This window comes from Belonocnema kinseyi, chromosome 4 (assembly GCF_010883055.1).
Source record: "Belonocnema kinseyi isolate 2016_QV_RU_SX_M_011 chromosome 4, B_treatae_v1, whole genome shotgun sequence".
NCBI classification, from domain to species: domain Eukaryota; kingdom Metazoa; phylum Arthropoda; class Insecta; order Hymenoptera; family Cynipidae; genus Belonocnema; species Belonocnema kinseyi.
Genome location: NC_046660.1, coordinates 41,696,107 through 41,713,270, shown reverse-complemented (window position 1 = coordinate 41,713,270; position 17,164 = coordinate 41,696,107). Strand labels below are relative to the sequence as shown.

The following is a 17,164-nucleotide window of genomic DNA, read 5'->3' as shown; positions in this document are numbered from 1 at the left end:
TTTTGGATAGAAAATTCTTCCTTTTAGAGAAAAAAAACTATCTTCTGAAAAATTCGTCTTTTTGGCTTGAAAATTCTACTTTTTGACTGAAAATGCAACCGGTTTTGGCGAAGTTTAATTTTTTTTCTTTTGAAATTCAATTACTTAGTTCAAAATACATATTTGAAGGTTTAAAATTCAACTCCTTGATCAAAAACTAAACTATTTTGTTGAAAATTTTATAATTTGATTGAAAACTCAATTATTTTCTTGATAATTAAACTATTTTGTTACTACATTTTCGTTTGCAAATACATCTTTGTAGGCTAAAACATCAACTGTTTGATTAACAATTGAACCATTTTGTTGAAAATTTCATTATTTGGATTTAAATTAAAATAATATGTTGATAATATTTATTTATTTTGTTAAAGTCATCTTTTTGGCTTGAAAATTTTACTTTTTTTTTTAAAATACTACTTTTTGGATAGAAAATTCTTCCATTTAGATTAAAAATTCAACTGCCTTCTTAAAAATTCAACTTTTTGCATAAAAATTGTAGTTTTGGTTTGAAAATGGAACTATTTTTGGTTGAAGTTAAATTTTTTCTTTGAAAATTCAATTACTTGGTTCAACATACACGTTTTTAGGCTGAAAATTCAACTGTTTGGTTAAAAATTTAACTATTTTTTTTAAGTTAATTATTTCGTGGAGAATTTAATTATTTTATTGAAAAATCAACTATAACATTTTTCATGGAGAATTTATCTTTTTTTTGTTGAAAGTTGCTCTAATTTTTTAAAAATTCTTTTTAATGGCCCAAGATAAAACTATTTTGTTGAAACTTCATTTTTTGCTTTTTAGCAAATTAATTTTTTAACTGAAAATTTAACTATTTCATTTTTGGTTGCAAATACATCTTTATATGTTGAAAATTGAATGGTTTCATTAAAAATGCAACTATTTTGTTAATAATATAAGTATTTGTTTGAAAATTTGGTCGAAAATTTTACTGTTTTGTTGAAAACACTACTTTTTGAATAGAAAATTCTTGCTTTTAGATTAAAAATTCAACTGTTTTCTAAAAATCTTGCCTTTTCGGCTTAATAATTCTACCTTTTGGACGAAAATGCAACTATTTTTGGTTGAAGTTTAATTTTTTATTTAAAAATTTAATTATTTTCTTCAAAATACATCTTTGTAGGTGTAAAATTCAACTGTTTGATTAAAACTTCAACTATTTTGTATAAATTTTAATAATTAGGTTAAAAGTTTTCTTGACGATTTAACTATTTTGCTAAAAATTCATCAATTTTGGTCGAAAATTTTATTGTTTTGTTAAAAATACTACTTTTTAGATAGAAAATTCTTTCTTTTAGATTAAAAATTCAATTCTTCTAAAAATCTCGTCTTTTTTGGCTTGAAAATTCTACTTTGTGGTTGAAAATGCAACTTTTTCTGGCTGAATTTTTTGGTTCAACATTTAACTATTTTGCCAAAAAGTTAATTACGATGTGGAGGATTCAATTATTTTTTGAAAATTCAACAATTAAATTTTTCATGGAGAATTAATCTTTTACGGTTGAAAGTTGTTCTACTTTGTTAAAAATTCATTTTAGTGGTTGAAGATTTAACTATTTTGTTGAAACTTTTTGTTATTAATTTTTTTAATTGATCTTTTGTAGGTTAAAGCATCTACTATTTGATCGTCATATTCAACTATTTTGTTAAAAATTTAATGAATTGATTTTAAATACAAATATTTTATTTTTAATTTTTAGTTATTTTGTTAAAAAGTGATTTTTTGGGTTAAAAATTTCACTCTTTTTTTCAAAAAAATACTTTTTGAATAGAAAATTCTTCCTTTTAGATTAAAAATTCAACTGTCTTCTAAAAAATTCGTTTTTTTGGCTGAAAATTCTACTTCTTGGTTGAAAGTGCAATTGTTTCTGGTTAAAGTTAAATTTTTTTATTTAAAAATTCCATTGTTTGGTTCAATATTGAACTATTTAACTATTTAATTAATCTTATAACTGAAAATTTAACGATTCCATTTTTGGTTGCAAATATATCTTTACAGGTTGAAACTTCAACTATTTGATTAAAAATTAAAAAATTTTGTAGAAAATTTAATTAATTCGTTTAAAATTGAATTTTTCGTTGAATATTAAACTATTTTGTTAAAAAGTACAATTTTTAAGCAAAAATTTCATTGTTTTGCTTAAAACTCAATTCAATTATTTGGTTCAAAACACATCTTAGTACGTGCAAAATGCAACTGTTTGCTTAAAAATTCAATTTCTTTTGTGAATTATTGAACTATTTTGTTCAAAAGTAATCTTTTTTGGTCAAAAATTTTACTGTTTTGTTAAACATATGTCTTTTGAATAGAGAATTCGTCAATTTAGATTGAAAATTCAAATGCCTTCTAAAAAAACTCATCTTTTAGCCTTAAAAATTCAACAATTTGGTTAAAAATGCAACTGCTTGTGGTTGCAGTTTAATTTTTTTCTCAGAAAATTCAATTATTTGGTTCAAAATACATCTTTGTAGGTTGAAAATTCAACTATTCTGTTGAAATTTTATTAGTTTGTTAAGAAATTTATTATTTTAATAACAACTTAACAATTCAACTATTTTGTTAAAAAATAATCTCTTTTGGTCGAAAATTTTACTATTTTATTGAATATCCATATTTTTTTATAGAAAATTCATCGCTTTATGTAAAGAATTCAACTACCTTATAAAAAATTCGTCTTTTTGACTTAATAATTCAACGATTTAGTAGAAAATGCATAAATTTGTTTAAAATTGAACTATTTTGATCATAATTCAAATAGTTTCTTTAAAAGTCATCCTTTTTGGCCGAAAATTCTAAAAAAATTTCTTGCTGACTTAAGAATTCATACTGTTTGGTTGTAAAATCAAAGTTTTTGTCTGAAATCCAATTTTCTTCGTTAAAAAATGTATTTCTTTTGTTGGAAAATTAATCTTTTTTGGTTGAAAATTCAACCATTGGGTTGAAAATGCAACTACTTTTTGTTGCAGTTAAATCTTTCTTAGTTGAAAATGAATTATTTCAAATTCTACTTGTCCAGTTGAAAATTCAACTATTTTCAACCAAATTTTTTTTGTGGCTTGCAAATTCCACTATTTGATTTTTTATTAGAGTTTAATATTTTTTGTTTAAATTTCAACCACGTGGTTAAAAAGTAATCTTTGTAAGTTACAAGTTGTTTGTTACAAATTAAAATATTTTGTTTAAAAGTAATCTTTTTTGGTCGAAAATTCAACTGTTTTCTTGAACATTCGTCTTTTGAATAGAAAATCCGTTCTTCTGCATTAAATTTTTTTTTGTTGAACAGTCATGTTCTTCGGTTAAAAATGAACTCTTAATTATTTTTTTCGTTTAGAATTCATCTCTTTTTAAAAAGTCAACTATTTGGCTGAAAAATCATCTATCTTGATTGAAGATTTTTTTTTTTTTTTGAAAATTCGTCTTTTTGGGCTCAGAGCTCAACTGTTATCTAAAACATTCAACATTTTAGTTTAAACCCCCAACTCTTTCATTGAAATTGTATCTCGCCTGGTAAAAAATTAATCTTTTCTGTTTGAAAATTCAACTATTATGCATTAATTTTGGGCCTTGGTGTCTGAATATTTGTAATTGATTAGAAAATTAAAAAACTAAGAAACTTACCAATTTAGTTTCTAATTTTCCAGTTCCTATATATAGAGAAGATAAGACGATTCGTTTCTTTGCTGTTTTGCAGTTTTCTAAAAGAGTCGAATAAAAAACCGCCGGCTCCTCAATTATTGTGATCTGTAAGAATTCGATTACTGAGTATGCTCTAAATTTCAGCAACAGGGGAATAATATTTTCACGAATGCATAAAAAGTAATCACAGTGGTTCATCAGTTCAATTTTAAGAAAAACATGGGTATTTTTCTTCAAAAAAGGGGAATTTTTTACCTTTTAAAAATACCGGCGTAATGAAGAAACATTCTTAAATGTAACACTTTTGATAAGAAACCACCAATTTTACTAAACAGTTCCTTAATACTTGAATTAAAATAAAAAATTCATATGAATATTATATTTTTGTACTTCATAGTATCTATTAACTAAAATAATACAAAAGAAAAGTTTCATTTTGTTAAAAATCCAAATTTTCGACGAAAAAAACTAACACATCCTATTATTGTTGAAATAGTTTAAATGTTTTTTTAAAATCTCATGATTTTTTTATTGCCAATATTAATTTTAGGCGAAAAACACTAACAAAATTTTGTTTGAAATTGTAAACCCTCTTTTAAAAACGCGAACCTAACATTGTTCGACAAGTTTTTAATTCCTTTGAAATCCAATTTTTTTTTTATTATAAGTACCGATCTCCAGTAGAAAATCCAGCATAAGAAAAAAAGTACAAAATTTCCGAATTAATGACTGAATGATAATCTGAAATATCTTATGATTTTTTCAATTAAAAATCCAATTTTCAGCGTCAAACAGTGACATAACATAAAAAAAGTGTACCAAATTATAAATATTTTTTAAATTTAATTAATTTAATTTAAAATAACCAAATTTAGATTAAAAACCTTAACAAAGTATATTAATATTTAGATATTGTAAATATTTTTTTAATCTAATAATTTTTATAAACAATTGCAATTTTAAACGAAAAACGCTATCAACAAATTATTTTTATATTGTAAATCCTTTTTGAATAGCGGGAGCATATAATAAATTAATCGAAATTTTTTTTCAATTGAAAATTCAACGATTTCGTTGAAAATGCACGTATTTTGTTAAGTAATCGATTGTTTTGGTAGAAAATTATCTTTTTCTTTGCAAGTTGATTATTTTGTTTAAAAATTCTTCTCCTGGTTCAAAATTTAAGTATTCCAATTAAATATTTATCATTTTAGTTGAAGATTAATCTTTGAAGATGGAAATAAAATTACTTGGTTGGAATTTAAACTCTTTTTATAAATTAATTTTATTGGTAGAAGATTCCCCATTTTAATAAAAAATTCATTTCTTTGGTTAAAATTAATCTTCACGGCTGAAAATTCACCTTTTTGGTTAAAAATGAAACTATTCTAAAATAAGATTCATCATTTTAGTTGAAAATTCATCTTTCTGGCTTAAAATTCAATAATTTTACTTAAAAATAATACAATTTTAGTTGAAAGTACATCAATTGTTTGAAAAGTTAACCTTTTTTTTCTAAAGTTATTGTTTTTTGTTGAAAGTTATTTCTGTGTGGACAGTATTAATTTATTTTTTCTATTTAAAATTTACTTATTTAAGTTATAGTTAATAATTCATCTTTTTTAATTTAAATTAATTTTCTTTAAATTGAAAGTTGAAATATTTCAGTTAAAGATTCGTCATTTTAGTTGAAAATTCAGTAGTAAGGTTGAAAATTAACCTATTTTCTTAAAAATACGTATTTTTGTTAAAAATTAATTTTTCCAACTAAAAGTTTAACTATTTAATTTTTTAATAAAATTTGATATTTTTGTTGGTTTAAATACCAACACCACCTAAAATTGTTCAAAGCTGCGAATCTTCTTTGAAATGTTTAAAATATAATTTTTTTACTTGAAAATATCAATTTCTGACCAAAAAATCAACAAAAATATTCGAAAATTGTGAGAAGATTCTAAATCTTGTTCAAATTACAATAACTTTTGTTTGAAAATACTAATTTTCGATTTAAAACAACAAGCGTAACCTAAAATTTTTTTTAACTTAAAAATCTTGTTTGAAACATAATAATTTTTGAATAAAAATGTCAATTTACGACCAAAAACACTAACACAATCTGAAATTGTTCGAGCTTGTAAATTTTATTATTTTAAACAAAAATGGTGAAACACACCAACATTGTCTAACGTTGTTAAAAATCATAAATATACTTTGAAAATTTGTTATTATAAAAACCATTAATCCCCAACGAAAAACATAACATAAATTCGATAAAAATTAAAGGCGAATTAAAAAAAAATGTTTATGAATTGAAAACAATTTGAAAATATGAAAAAAACTTGAATGAAATGAGCTTTGAAAAATTCAAGGGAATTCAAATAAATTTCTAAAATTCCCCGTTCGAAGTCTGGATAATTATTTTCTAATTATTGAAATAATAAAAACTTGAATTTTACCGCGATCAGGAGTAAATTCCCGTATTTTAATTAAATTTCCGATCATTTTCCGGTAAATAAAATTGAAAATATGGTACTTTAGGTGCATTTAATATATATAGGATACAATAGGGCATATACAGGCCGGTCTGTAAGGCCTGAAATTTGATATCTAATGATTTTTGTTTAAAAATGTTTAAGCTTTGAAATCTAATAATTTTTTACTTAAAATATTCATTTCCTATGTAAAATGCAAAAAATTACCTGAAATTATTGAAAATTGGGAATGAATATTCTGAATTTTGGGAATTATAGGGGATTCTTAGAAAAATAGGGAGAAATATGGGGACTGACTGTAATTTCTGTATTAAATTATACCTTCGATCCATTCACAGGAAAACCTGGAGCGACTTTATGAAGCCAAGAAAGACTGCTAATCTCAAAATCTGCAGTGTCAATTTCAGATAATCGACATCGATCGTCCAGTACTGTTATTTGTTCTTTACACATTTTGGAATGTGTGCTAATTTTTCTGAGATTCCTTAGACCCTCTATCCTGTTTGATCTCTGAAATCTAAATAATTGAGAAAGAAAATAACCCAAAGAAATGCTTTAAATGTTATACCTAATTAATTAATAATATTTTGGAAAATATTTTAAGAAACATAATATTTTCTTGGGTAATTGTTATTTTGTTTCTTATTGTTATTTTTATTATCCAACCTATTACAATCTTTTCTTGAAACTCTGGAATTATTTTTATTAGTAAAAAAATCAATCCGTATCAATTCGCAAATTTAAAATTTGTCCAGGTTTTTTTAGAATTTTTTAAAATTGCATAACTTTTTCAGGTCCTGCAGCAACCTTGATAATTATTATTTTCTGTGCACTTATACAGATTAAAATTCCAATTTAAAATATCTACAACTTCTGAACTATTTATCAACAATTTTATGTAATATTCTTAATAATTTTAAACAATTCTCATTATTATTTAAAAAATTGGTAACTCTGAACTTGTAATCATATTATTTTTATTAATAAAAATCAATAAATAAATAAATTATTAAGATTTATAAATAGGTCCAAATAAGAAAATTATAGAGATTTTCTCAAAATTTCATGACTTTCCAAAAACTTTTTCAAAATTCTGTAAATTTTCGAAGACTTTTCAATAATTATTAACTTCTAAACAATTCATATAATTATTATTCAATTTTTTTAAATCTGGAGTTATAAATATATTACTTTCATTAGTAAAAAATCAATCCATATCATGTCGTAAATTTAAAATGCGCCGTAAATTAATTATTAAAAATTAAGTAATTAATAAAAATTAATCAACACTAATATAGATTTTTTTGTCAAAATTCCATGTTTTTTCAAGAACATTTTAAAACTTTCATAACTTTTTTAACTCTTCCGACTTTTCAAGAATTATTTGATTCTAAACAATTCATATAATTATTATAAATTTTTTCTAAAAACTCTGGAATTATAAATATATTATTTTTATCAGTAAAAAATAAATCCGTATCAATTCGCAAATTTAAAATTCGCCGTAGAGTAATTATGAAGATATTTAAATAGATCCTACTAAGAAAATTCCAGTAATTTTTTTTCAGAATTCCATGAGGTCCAGGTTTAAAATTTTTTTTTCAAAATTGCATGACTTTTTCAGGTCCTGCAGCAACCTTGATAATTATTATTTTCTAAGCACTTATACAGATTAAAATTCCCATTTAAAATATCTACAACTTTTGAACTATTTACCAACAATTTTTTGAAATATTTTTAATCAATGCAAATGTAAAGGACTTTTGAAGTAATTTTTCATTTTAAACAATTCTGATTATTATTTAAAAAATTTGTAACTCTGAAATTATAATCATATTATTTTTATTAATAAAAAAATCATTCAATAAATGAATTATTAAGATTTACGAATAGGTCCTAATAAAAAAATTATAGTGATTTTTTCAAATTTCAACGACTTTCCAAAAACTTTGAAAATTTCATAACTTTTCCAAGACTTCAAGAATTATTAACTTCTAAATAATTCATATAATTACTATTCAATTTTTTAAACTCTGGAGTTATAAATATATTACTTTCATTAGTAAAAAATCAATTAGTACCAAGTCGCACATTTAAAATTCGCGGTAAAGTAATTATTAAGATTATGAAATAGGTCCAAATAAGAAAATTACAGTGCATTTTTCAAAATTGCATGTTTTTCCATTAAATTTCGAAAATTTCAGAACTTTTTTTTAAACTCTGGAACTATAAAAATATTACTTTTTTGTAAAAAATCAAACCGTATCAAGTCGAACATTTTAAATTTGTAGGAAATTAATGATTATGTTTTAGAAATAGGTCCAAATAAGACAACTACAGTGATTTTTTCAAAATTCGATGACTTTCCAAAAACATTTTCAAAAGTTGACAACTTTTCCAAGTCATCCAAGACTTTTCGACTTTTATTGAATTCTCAACAATTCTCGTCAATATTAATAGAACATTTTTTCGAACTCTGGAATTATAATTATTATAATACTATTAGTAAAAAAAATTCCGTATCAATGCGCAAATTTGAAGTTCGTCGTAAAGAATGCAATCATGAGAAATTTGAAAATGACTGGAATTTTTTCAAAATTATAAAAATTTAAAAGCAAAGTAGCAAAGTTAAAATTAATCAATTCTTATCACAGTCAAAAATATGAGAATTGCGAATTAAATTGTATATGCAGAAAAATACATAATTGTGTGCAAAATCTCAACAAAAAAAAATATTAAAAAAAAATAAAATTGTGAATACAAAATGTATGAAAATAATCAAAATATGCGCAGTTTATCAATATTAAAAAAAAAACATGACGTTTATTAAACACTCAATCGCGTCAAAAATGTGGTTCGTTTAATAGGTTATGTCGCAATATTACCTTTTGCAAGCTATAATAAGCAATGACGCCGCCGACATTACCCATCCGTGATGAAAAATCACTTTTTCAAACTTGCAAGCACCTACAAATTGCTCTTTAATATAAAAACATGACTTAATTTCCGAAAAACTTGAGCGAAAAATGATTCAAATAGACAACACAGAACCGTTCATAGAAAAAAACCTTGAGATCGTTTATTGCGTTCATTGGCTCTAAATAAACCACGTGACCACAGGGCACGTGTGCGCACGAGAAAAATAGCGCGAGAGTTTGCAATTTTTAATGTTAAATATTCTTTTGACGTATATTTCTACCATAAAAGAAGAATTTTTAACAAAAAAGTTGAATTTTCGACTGAAAAAATGCCTGTATCAAAGTATTTGAATTTTAAACCTACAAGGATGTATTTCCAAACAAATTTTTTAATTTTAAAACAAATAAGATTAAAAATTACAACAACAAAATATTCATTTGTATCCAGTTGATTTAAACGGAAATTTTGTTAACTGAATAGTTGAATTATCAATAAAATAAATTAATTTTCACACTAATAGCTGAATATTATACTTATAAAGAATATATTTCTAACAAAAAATGGAAATTGAATTTTCATATAAAAATATATAATTTTTAACATAAAAGCTAAATTTTAAACCAGAGGTGAATCTTAATTTTTTTGAATAAAGTAGCTCAACTCAGTAGTTGCATTTCCAACCAAATAGGTTAATTTTCAACAAAAAGATGAATTTTCCATGAAGAAGATTAATTTTCTACCGAACAAGACGAATTGTCAACGAACTAACTCAATTTTCGATCAAGAAAGATATATTTTAAACCAAATAGTTGATTTTTCTAGTTATAAACATAAATTTTCAACCAAAAATGGAATAGTTAAATTTTCAGATAAAAGAATTAATATTTAACAACAACAAATTAATTTCCAATAAAAAAGTCAAATTGTCAACCAGAGATGAATCTTAAAAATAATAATTTTTAATAAAGTAGTTCAACCAAATATAGTTGAACTTTTAACCAAAAAAATGTGATTTTTTAACCAAATAGTTAAATTTTTAACAAAAAAGATTAATTTTCCACCAAAAAGGATAATGTTCTAACAAAAGAGACGAATTTCCAACGAAATACATCAATTTTCAACAAAATAGTTGCATTTTGAATCCAAAAAGATGAACTACCTACAAAACAATTAAATTTTCAAACCGGAAGTATTATTTTCAAAAAAAAAGTAATTTATCATATTGTTGAATTTTGAGGCCAAAAAGATAAATTTTCTAGAAAACGGTTCATTTTTCAATCCGAAAAAAATGAATTTTCAACTAAAATGATGAATCTTCATCCGATTTTTTTATATTTTAACTTTAAACCAGGTAGTTCATTTTTCAACCAAAACGATAAATTCTCAACGAAACAAAATAATTTTTTTAATTTGATATAAGAAAAAGTTAAATTCGATCAAAAAATACTAATTTTCAAAAAAATTGTTGAATATTCTACCAAAAAAAAAAAAATTATTTTCAAGCATAGATAAATTTTCAACCAAATAGATTAATTATAAATTAGAAAATATCAATTTTTCATTTATAATATCAATTTTGAACTAAAAATGGAATCAGGGTTTACAGATGACAAAAAAGTTAAATTCCCAATCAGAGGTGAATCTTTAACAAATGTAATTTAGAAACAAAATTGTTCAACCAAGTAGTTGATTTTTCAACCGAAAAAGATCAATTCTCCACGAATCCGAAAAATATTATAATTTGAAATAAAAAATAGTTGAATTCGACCAAAAAAGACTAATGTTCAATAAAATAATTGAATACTCAACCAAAAATAGATTAATTTTCAACCAAAAATACGAATTTTTAACCTAATTGTTGAATTAACAATTTGAAAACATCAATTTTCAAATTATAAAATAAATTTTCGGATAAAAAAGAAATAATTTTTAACAAAAAAGATAAATTTTCACTTAGAGGTGAATTTAAACAAATATATATATTTATTTTTATGTATTTTATATTTATATTTATATATATTTTATTTTTATTTATTCATATATAATTAAAAATTTTTCATAAGGACAACCGCAGGATTTCGCCGGGAGCGGGTGCTAATCTGAAAAATTGCACCCGCTTCCAGCGAAATCGCGGTAAAATTTCAGCCATAACCACGTCTCACAACCGTGAGATAGGTGGTTACAGTCTGTAAAGGAATCAATACGACGATCCAGCAAAAGCCTCGTGAACCCTAAGAACACGGAGCGACCCAAGGACAACCGCCTTTTGCATTTTTCCCGCAAGTGTTCTAGCATATTGTTGACACGCAGGGAAACCGAAAAATATTTTAATTTAAAATAAAAAATAGTTTAATTCGACAAAAAAGATTAATGTTCAGTAAAATAATTGAATACTCAACCAAAAAAAAAATAAATTTTCAGACAAAAAGACGAATTTTTAACGAAATTGTTGAATTATCAATTTGAAAAGATCAATTTTCAATTTATAAAATAAATTTTTAACCAAAAATACAAGTTAAATATTCAGATTAAAAAAAAAAAACAATTTTTCAATCAAGTCGTTCATTTTTCAACCAAAAAAGATAAATTCTCAATGAAAGCAAAAAATAATTTAATTTTAAATAAGTCTAATTCAACCAAAAAATACTATTTTTCAAAAAAGTGGTTCATTACTCAATCTAAAAAGATTAATTTTCAAGAAAACACATGAAAGTTCAACCAAATTTTCGGATTATCAATTATAAATTTTCAATTTACAAAATAAATTTTCATCCAAAAATGGAAGTATAATTTTCTGATAAAAAAAATAGTTTTTAGCAAAAAAATTTAAATTTGCAACGAGAGGTGATTATTAAAAAATATATCATTTTGAACAAAACTGTTCAACCAAATAGTTAACTTTTAACCAAAATAGTTGAATTCTCAACGAAACCAAAAAATATTTTAATTTGAACTAAAAAATAGTTGAATTCGACCAAAAAAAGACTAATATTAAATAAAATAGTTGAATACTCACAAAAAAAGATTAATTTTCAACCAAATTGTTGAATTATCAATTTGAAAAGATCAATTTTCAATTTATAAAGAAAAATTTTAACCAAAAATAGAAGTTAAATTTTCAGATAAAAAAGAAATAATTTTTCAATCAAGTAGTTTATTTTTCAACCAAAAAAGATAAATTCTCAACGAAACTAAAAAATAATTTAATTGGAAATAAGTCTAATTCAACCAAAGAATACTATTTTTCAAAAAAGTGGTTCATTACTCAATCGAAAAAGATTAATTTTCAACGAAACACATGAAAGTTCAACCAAATTTTTGGATTATCAATGATAGATTTTCAATTTATAAAATAAATTTTCATCCAAAAATGGAAGTATAATTTTCAGATTAAAAAATTCATTTTTCAACAAGTGGTGAATATTAAAAAATATATCATTTTGAACAAAACTGTTCAACCAAATAGTTGATTTTTGAACCAAAAAAGATGAATTCTCCAGGAAACCAAAAAATATTTTAATTTGAAATAAAAAATAGTTAAACTCGACAATAAATACTAACTTTCAATAAAATAGAAAAATTTTAGATCATAAATATGAGCAAACAAGTTTTTGACAGAAAAATGACTTTTAACCACATAATTGCATTTTTAAGAACAAAATAGAATTTATAACCAAAGGAGATAAATTCCGAATCAAAAATATAATGGTAAACCTTTCAACCGAAAATAGGTGGATTTTCTTATTGGGTTTTATTATATCAGTTCGCATTAAGCTAAAAAAAACCTAGTAAATGTTATCTAAGGCTGTAAAGTTATTTTATAGATGGCCACTATATTAAAAAAAAAAAAACAAGTAAAATGTAGGAAAAAAATAAATTCCATTCTTTTATCCATGATTGCAAATAATTTATTTAATAATTTACATATATTAATGCCTTTTCCAGCCCTATATTTATTAATTGTGGACCTGGATCAAAGAACCGGTTCCTTGATCCGGGCCCTCAATTCTTTAGCTCTCAAATTATATAAAAATCCCTGTTTTCTTTAGCGCATGAACTAATAAGTCCCCTTACCTACTATACCTGTTCTCCGGCTTTTTTTAGATAGTTTAGGTGTCGCTAATATTTAACAAAATCAATTTTACTTAGCAAATTACAATTTTTACATTCTTAATTAACACTAATTAATTCTCTATTCCTTTAATTGTGTGCGTGACGCACGGAGCGAATGGGCCTCAGCATACTCTTTTTTAATACAGAGAATATGCCTAATTACCTATGACCGAACTCGCTTCTTGATCGTTACAAAATTATAGAACGATGTATTATAAAATATGCGTGATGTGTTCTTATATATGTACAATATATCATTTTTTTTATATAAATATCAAATTCTCTTATCTCATCACTTTACTTTATGTGCCTAATTATGAAATATATATTAAATATATTATAATATATAAATAATAAATAATAAATATATTATGTATATGTATTAAATATATTTATATTTATATTAAATATATTTCCCCAGCACATACACGCCTGCAGTCCTATACCCAACCGATATAGTACCCTTACTCATAAATAAATGCATAAATTATGATATAGAAGTACCTCAATGAATACATATATACAAATTATTTAAAACCCTCCTCTTGTATATCTACAAAAAATACATACACTTGAAAAGTAATATACTAATTATACATATATCATGCATAAAGAGAGCATACCACATATGTATAGATATTAATGCACCTTTTGCTATATATATATTTTTTAAATACGCGGAAATTCTTAAGCTTTTTAATATTGAACCAAAAAGGGGTGCTAAAATTATGAAATGGAAATTAAAAAAGGATTTTTCGATTTTTTTAAAGAGCCCTATCGAGGAGTTTTCCCCTCTGTGGTTCCGAATGTGTTTAAGAATCATTCCGTACACATTATTTTCGCTATTTGTCACTTCAATTTTTGGATAGACTGAACAACTATGCATTGTTTGAGACGCTTTTTTTAATAGACGTGGCAGAACTCGAATCCCTAAAATTCGAAACCTTGGCTGTGATTTCTGGAATGCACTGCCCACCATTGCCGTTTTTTATTTCGCTATCATTGGCATTTTGTAGTTTTGCTCCCGACTGCTTTCCCCCTGTAAGATCCATTAATTCTGCATGTATCCTAAAATGCAATCTTGACTCCAGCGAGTAACCAGTATAATTTTTCCTGTAAAGATTGATTCATAACAATATAATATACATTTTTAAACAAATAAATAAATGCCATTAAGATTTATTTGATAAACATAAATTGCTAATTTCAGGGTAGCCGCAAAACTTCTTTTTCAAAATTCCCTGACTTTTGCCTGACTCAGTTTTCATTTTCCCCAACCATTTTTATTAGTTAAAGACGAAAAAATTTTAGTTTTTGAAGATTTTGAATGTGGAATCTTTTATCACTGAAATATAACACTTTTATATTTGAATTTTTAAACTGGTACTCTACTATTCTCAGGACTTTCAGAGTCTGATTCAATTTAAAAACGTGAAAAAGTGATCTAATCAAACATAAAAAGTGACCAAACGTGAATAATTTCTTGCCCAAAAAGTGACTGTTTTTTTTTCATTTGAAATAATTCAAAAGAATTCAGTGAAATTGATCAGAAATCTAGGTAAATGTTAACAAATTCACGACGAATTTATAAGACATCAAAACAATTCAAATAAATTGAAATCAATTTTAAAAAATTATTGATTTCAATAAAATTTGAGTCAATTTATAGAAATTTTGGGAGAAATGAGAATAATTCGATAATATTCATAAAAGTTGAAGGGGATATAAAAAAATCAAGTAACTTGAAAACACTTGAAAAATATTTAAAAAATTCATTAAATTCTAAAAGCATTTAGAAAAATCCAGAGAAATTCAATAGAATTTTATGGAATATCTGCAAACTCAAGGAGATATTAAAAGGCTTCAGGTTGTACTAATCAAGAACTAAAAAAAATCAATTGAATTGAGTAGAATTGAATGGATTTAGAAGAATTAAAGTAAATTAAAAAACTCAAAACATATTTAAAAATCTCTTTAAATCTTTGAAAATCTACTAAAAAAATAATTAAAATGCCTTGAGAGCTTTTGAGATTCTTTGAATTCTCTTTAAATTCTTAAAGCTCTTGCAAATTCCATGAAATTTACAAATTTCAAATCCTTTAAAATGTTTTTAAATTCTTTGAAATTTTGTAACAATTTAGATCTTCTTTGAATTTAAAAACATACTCTAAAATCTGTTTAAAAAATTGAAATCCGTTCAAATTATTGAAGTTAACATTCTTTTAAATATGTGGAAATATTTGAAAACTTTGAAATCCTACGAAATCCTTCAATTCTTGTGAATAAATTCTTTTAAATCCATTGAAATATTATAAAATCATTTAAATCCTCAGATATCTAAACGATTCTCTTGGTGTTTAAAAAAAAAACCTAAAATATTTCAAATTCTTTAATATTATTCAAACTCCCTTAAAATATTTTTAAATCCCTTGGAATTTATGAGAACTTGTACATTCCTTGTAATTTTTTTAAATACGTTAAAAATTAAAAAATTAATAAAAAATTTTGGAAATAAGTTGAAATATTTAAAAATTAATGATCTCTTTAAAATCCATTAAAATATTTTGAAAACCCGGGAAATTCTATGAAATTTGGTTTTAATTTCTGAAATGAAATCCAATGAAATCTTTTTAAACTCCTTGCTTTTTTTCAAGTTCTTGAAAATTCCTTGGATCTTTCAAAAATATTAAAATATCCAAAAATCTTTAAAATCCTTTAGAATACCTTTAAATTATTGAAATCTATTCAAAAATCATTCCAAACCTTTTAAATAATCCAAAATATTTAAAAACCTTTTTAATATTTTGAAACTTTTTGAAGCTCTTACAAATTTCTTAGAATTGTTTAAAATACCCTAAAATCTCTAAAATTCTTCGAAATCCCTTCAAATTAATAAAAATTCTTTGCAATATTATAAAATTTCTTAAAATCTTTCAAATCTAATGAAATCCCTTGGACTATTTTTAAATGTCATAAAATATTTCAAATACTTTGAAATTCAATTTGAAATATTTCAAAATCCTTGAAATCCTATAAAATACCACAATTCTTGTGAAGAATTCTTCAAACTATTATACAATCAATAAAATCTTCGGAAATATAACAAAATCACTTGCAATCTTTAAAAATACCCAAAAATATTTGTAATCCTTTCAAGTCCTTCAAAATCCCTTAAAATCTGTTGAAATCCCTTGAGATTTAAAAAACTTTTGAAAATGCCTTGGAATCATTTAAAATACCCTCAAATATATTTAGAATCCTTTTTAAAAATACTTTAAAAAATTCTCTAAATTCTTTCAAATTATTTGAATTTTTTTAAATGCATTAAAATAATAAAATATATTTAAAATTATACGAAATTCCTCAAATCTAGTTAATGGTCTCTTTGAAATCCATTAAAATAATATAAAATCCCGCGAAATTTTATGAAACTTGATGTTATTTCCTGAAATAAAATCCCTTGAAATTTTTCTAGGTTAAAAACTCCTTAAATAATTTAAAATTCCCTCAAATATTTAAAATCCTTGGAAATCTCTTTGAAAATGTTTAAAGCTCTGGAAAATGTTTTGGAACCTTTTAAAATATCTTACAGGATTTGAAATCCCATTAAATTACATAAATCCATTGAAGATTCTTAGAAATATTTGAAAATTCCTTAAAATATTTGAAATCCTTTAAATTCTTTTGAAAACTCCTTGGAATATTAAACAATACCCTAAAACTATTTAAATCTTTGAAATATCTTCAAATTATTGAAATAAATTACAAATGTTTTCAAATGTATTAAGGACATGTGACACAGCTAAATACCTATATTACCGACCTCACTTTTTCCGTTCATTGAATGTTTTTTTGAACCTAAGAACTTTTTTTGTAAATAAAATGTCGAGCTGAAACTTTGGAAGATTTATTAGAGTACAATAAAGTACGTTTAGATACTGCA

At 23.7% G+C, this 17,164-nt stretch overlaps 2 protein-coding genes across 6 annotated transcripts in view; both read right to left on the bottom strand.

Annotated features, from left to right (window-relative positions):
* LOC117171298 (CDP-diacylglycerol--glycerol-3-phosphate 3-phosphatidyltransferase, mitochondrial) overlaps positions 1-9,243 on the bottom strand; it is a 26,295-nt gene extending 17,052 nt beyond the window's left edge. For 2 of the 4 annotated variants that reach the window (XM_033358460.1, XM_033358462.1), the window contains exons 1-3: positions 9,075-9,243; positions 6,511-6,706; positions 3,680-3,802 (exon numbers count right to left, since the gene is read on the bottom strand). In XM_033358460.1, the coding sequence (XP_033214351.1) occupies positions 3,680-3,802; positions 6,511-6,706; positions 9,075-9,112 (357 nt within the window). In that variant the 5' untranslated portion in view covers positions 9,113-9,243. The remainder of the gene's footprint in view (positions 1-3,679; positions 3,803-6,510; positions 6,707-9,074) is intronic. The other 2 variants (XM_033358461.1, XM_033358463.1) reach the window with 2 other exon arrangements.
* A 3,765-nt stretch (positions 9,244-13,008) lies between these two features.
* Positions 13,009-17,164, bottom strand: part of LOC117171325 (tetratricopeptide repeat protein 39B-like) — a 39,451-nt gene continuing 35,295 nt past the window's right edge. For both annotated transcript variants that reach the window (XM_033358536.1, XM_033358537.1), the window contains exon 12: positions 13,009-14,334. In XM_033358536.1, coding sequence (XP_033214427.1) covers positions 14,100-14,334 — 235 coding nt within the window. In that variant the 3' untranslated portion in view covers positions 13,009-14,099. The remainder of the gene's footprint in view (positions 14,335-17,164) is intronic.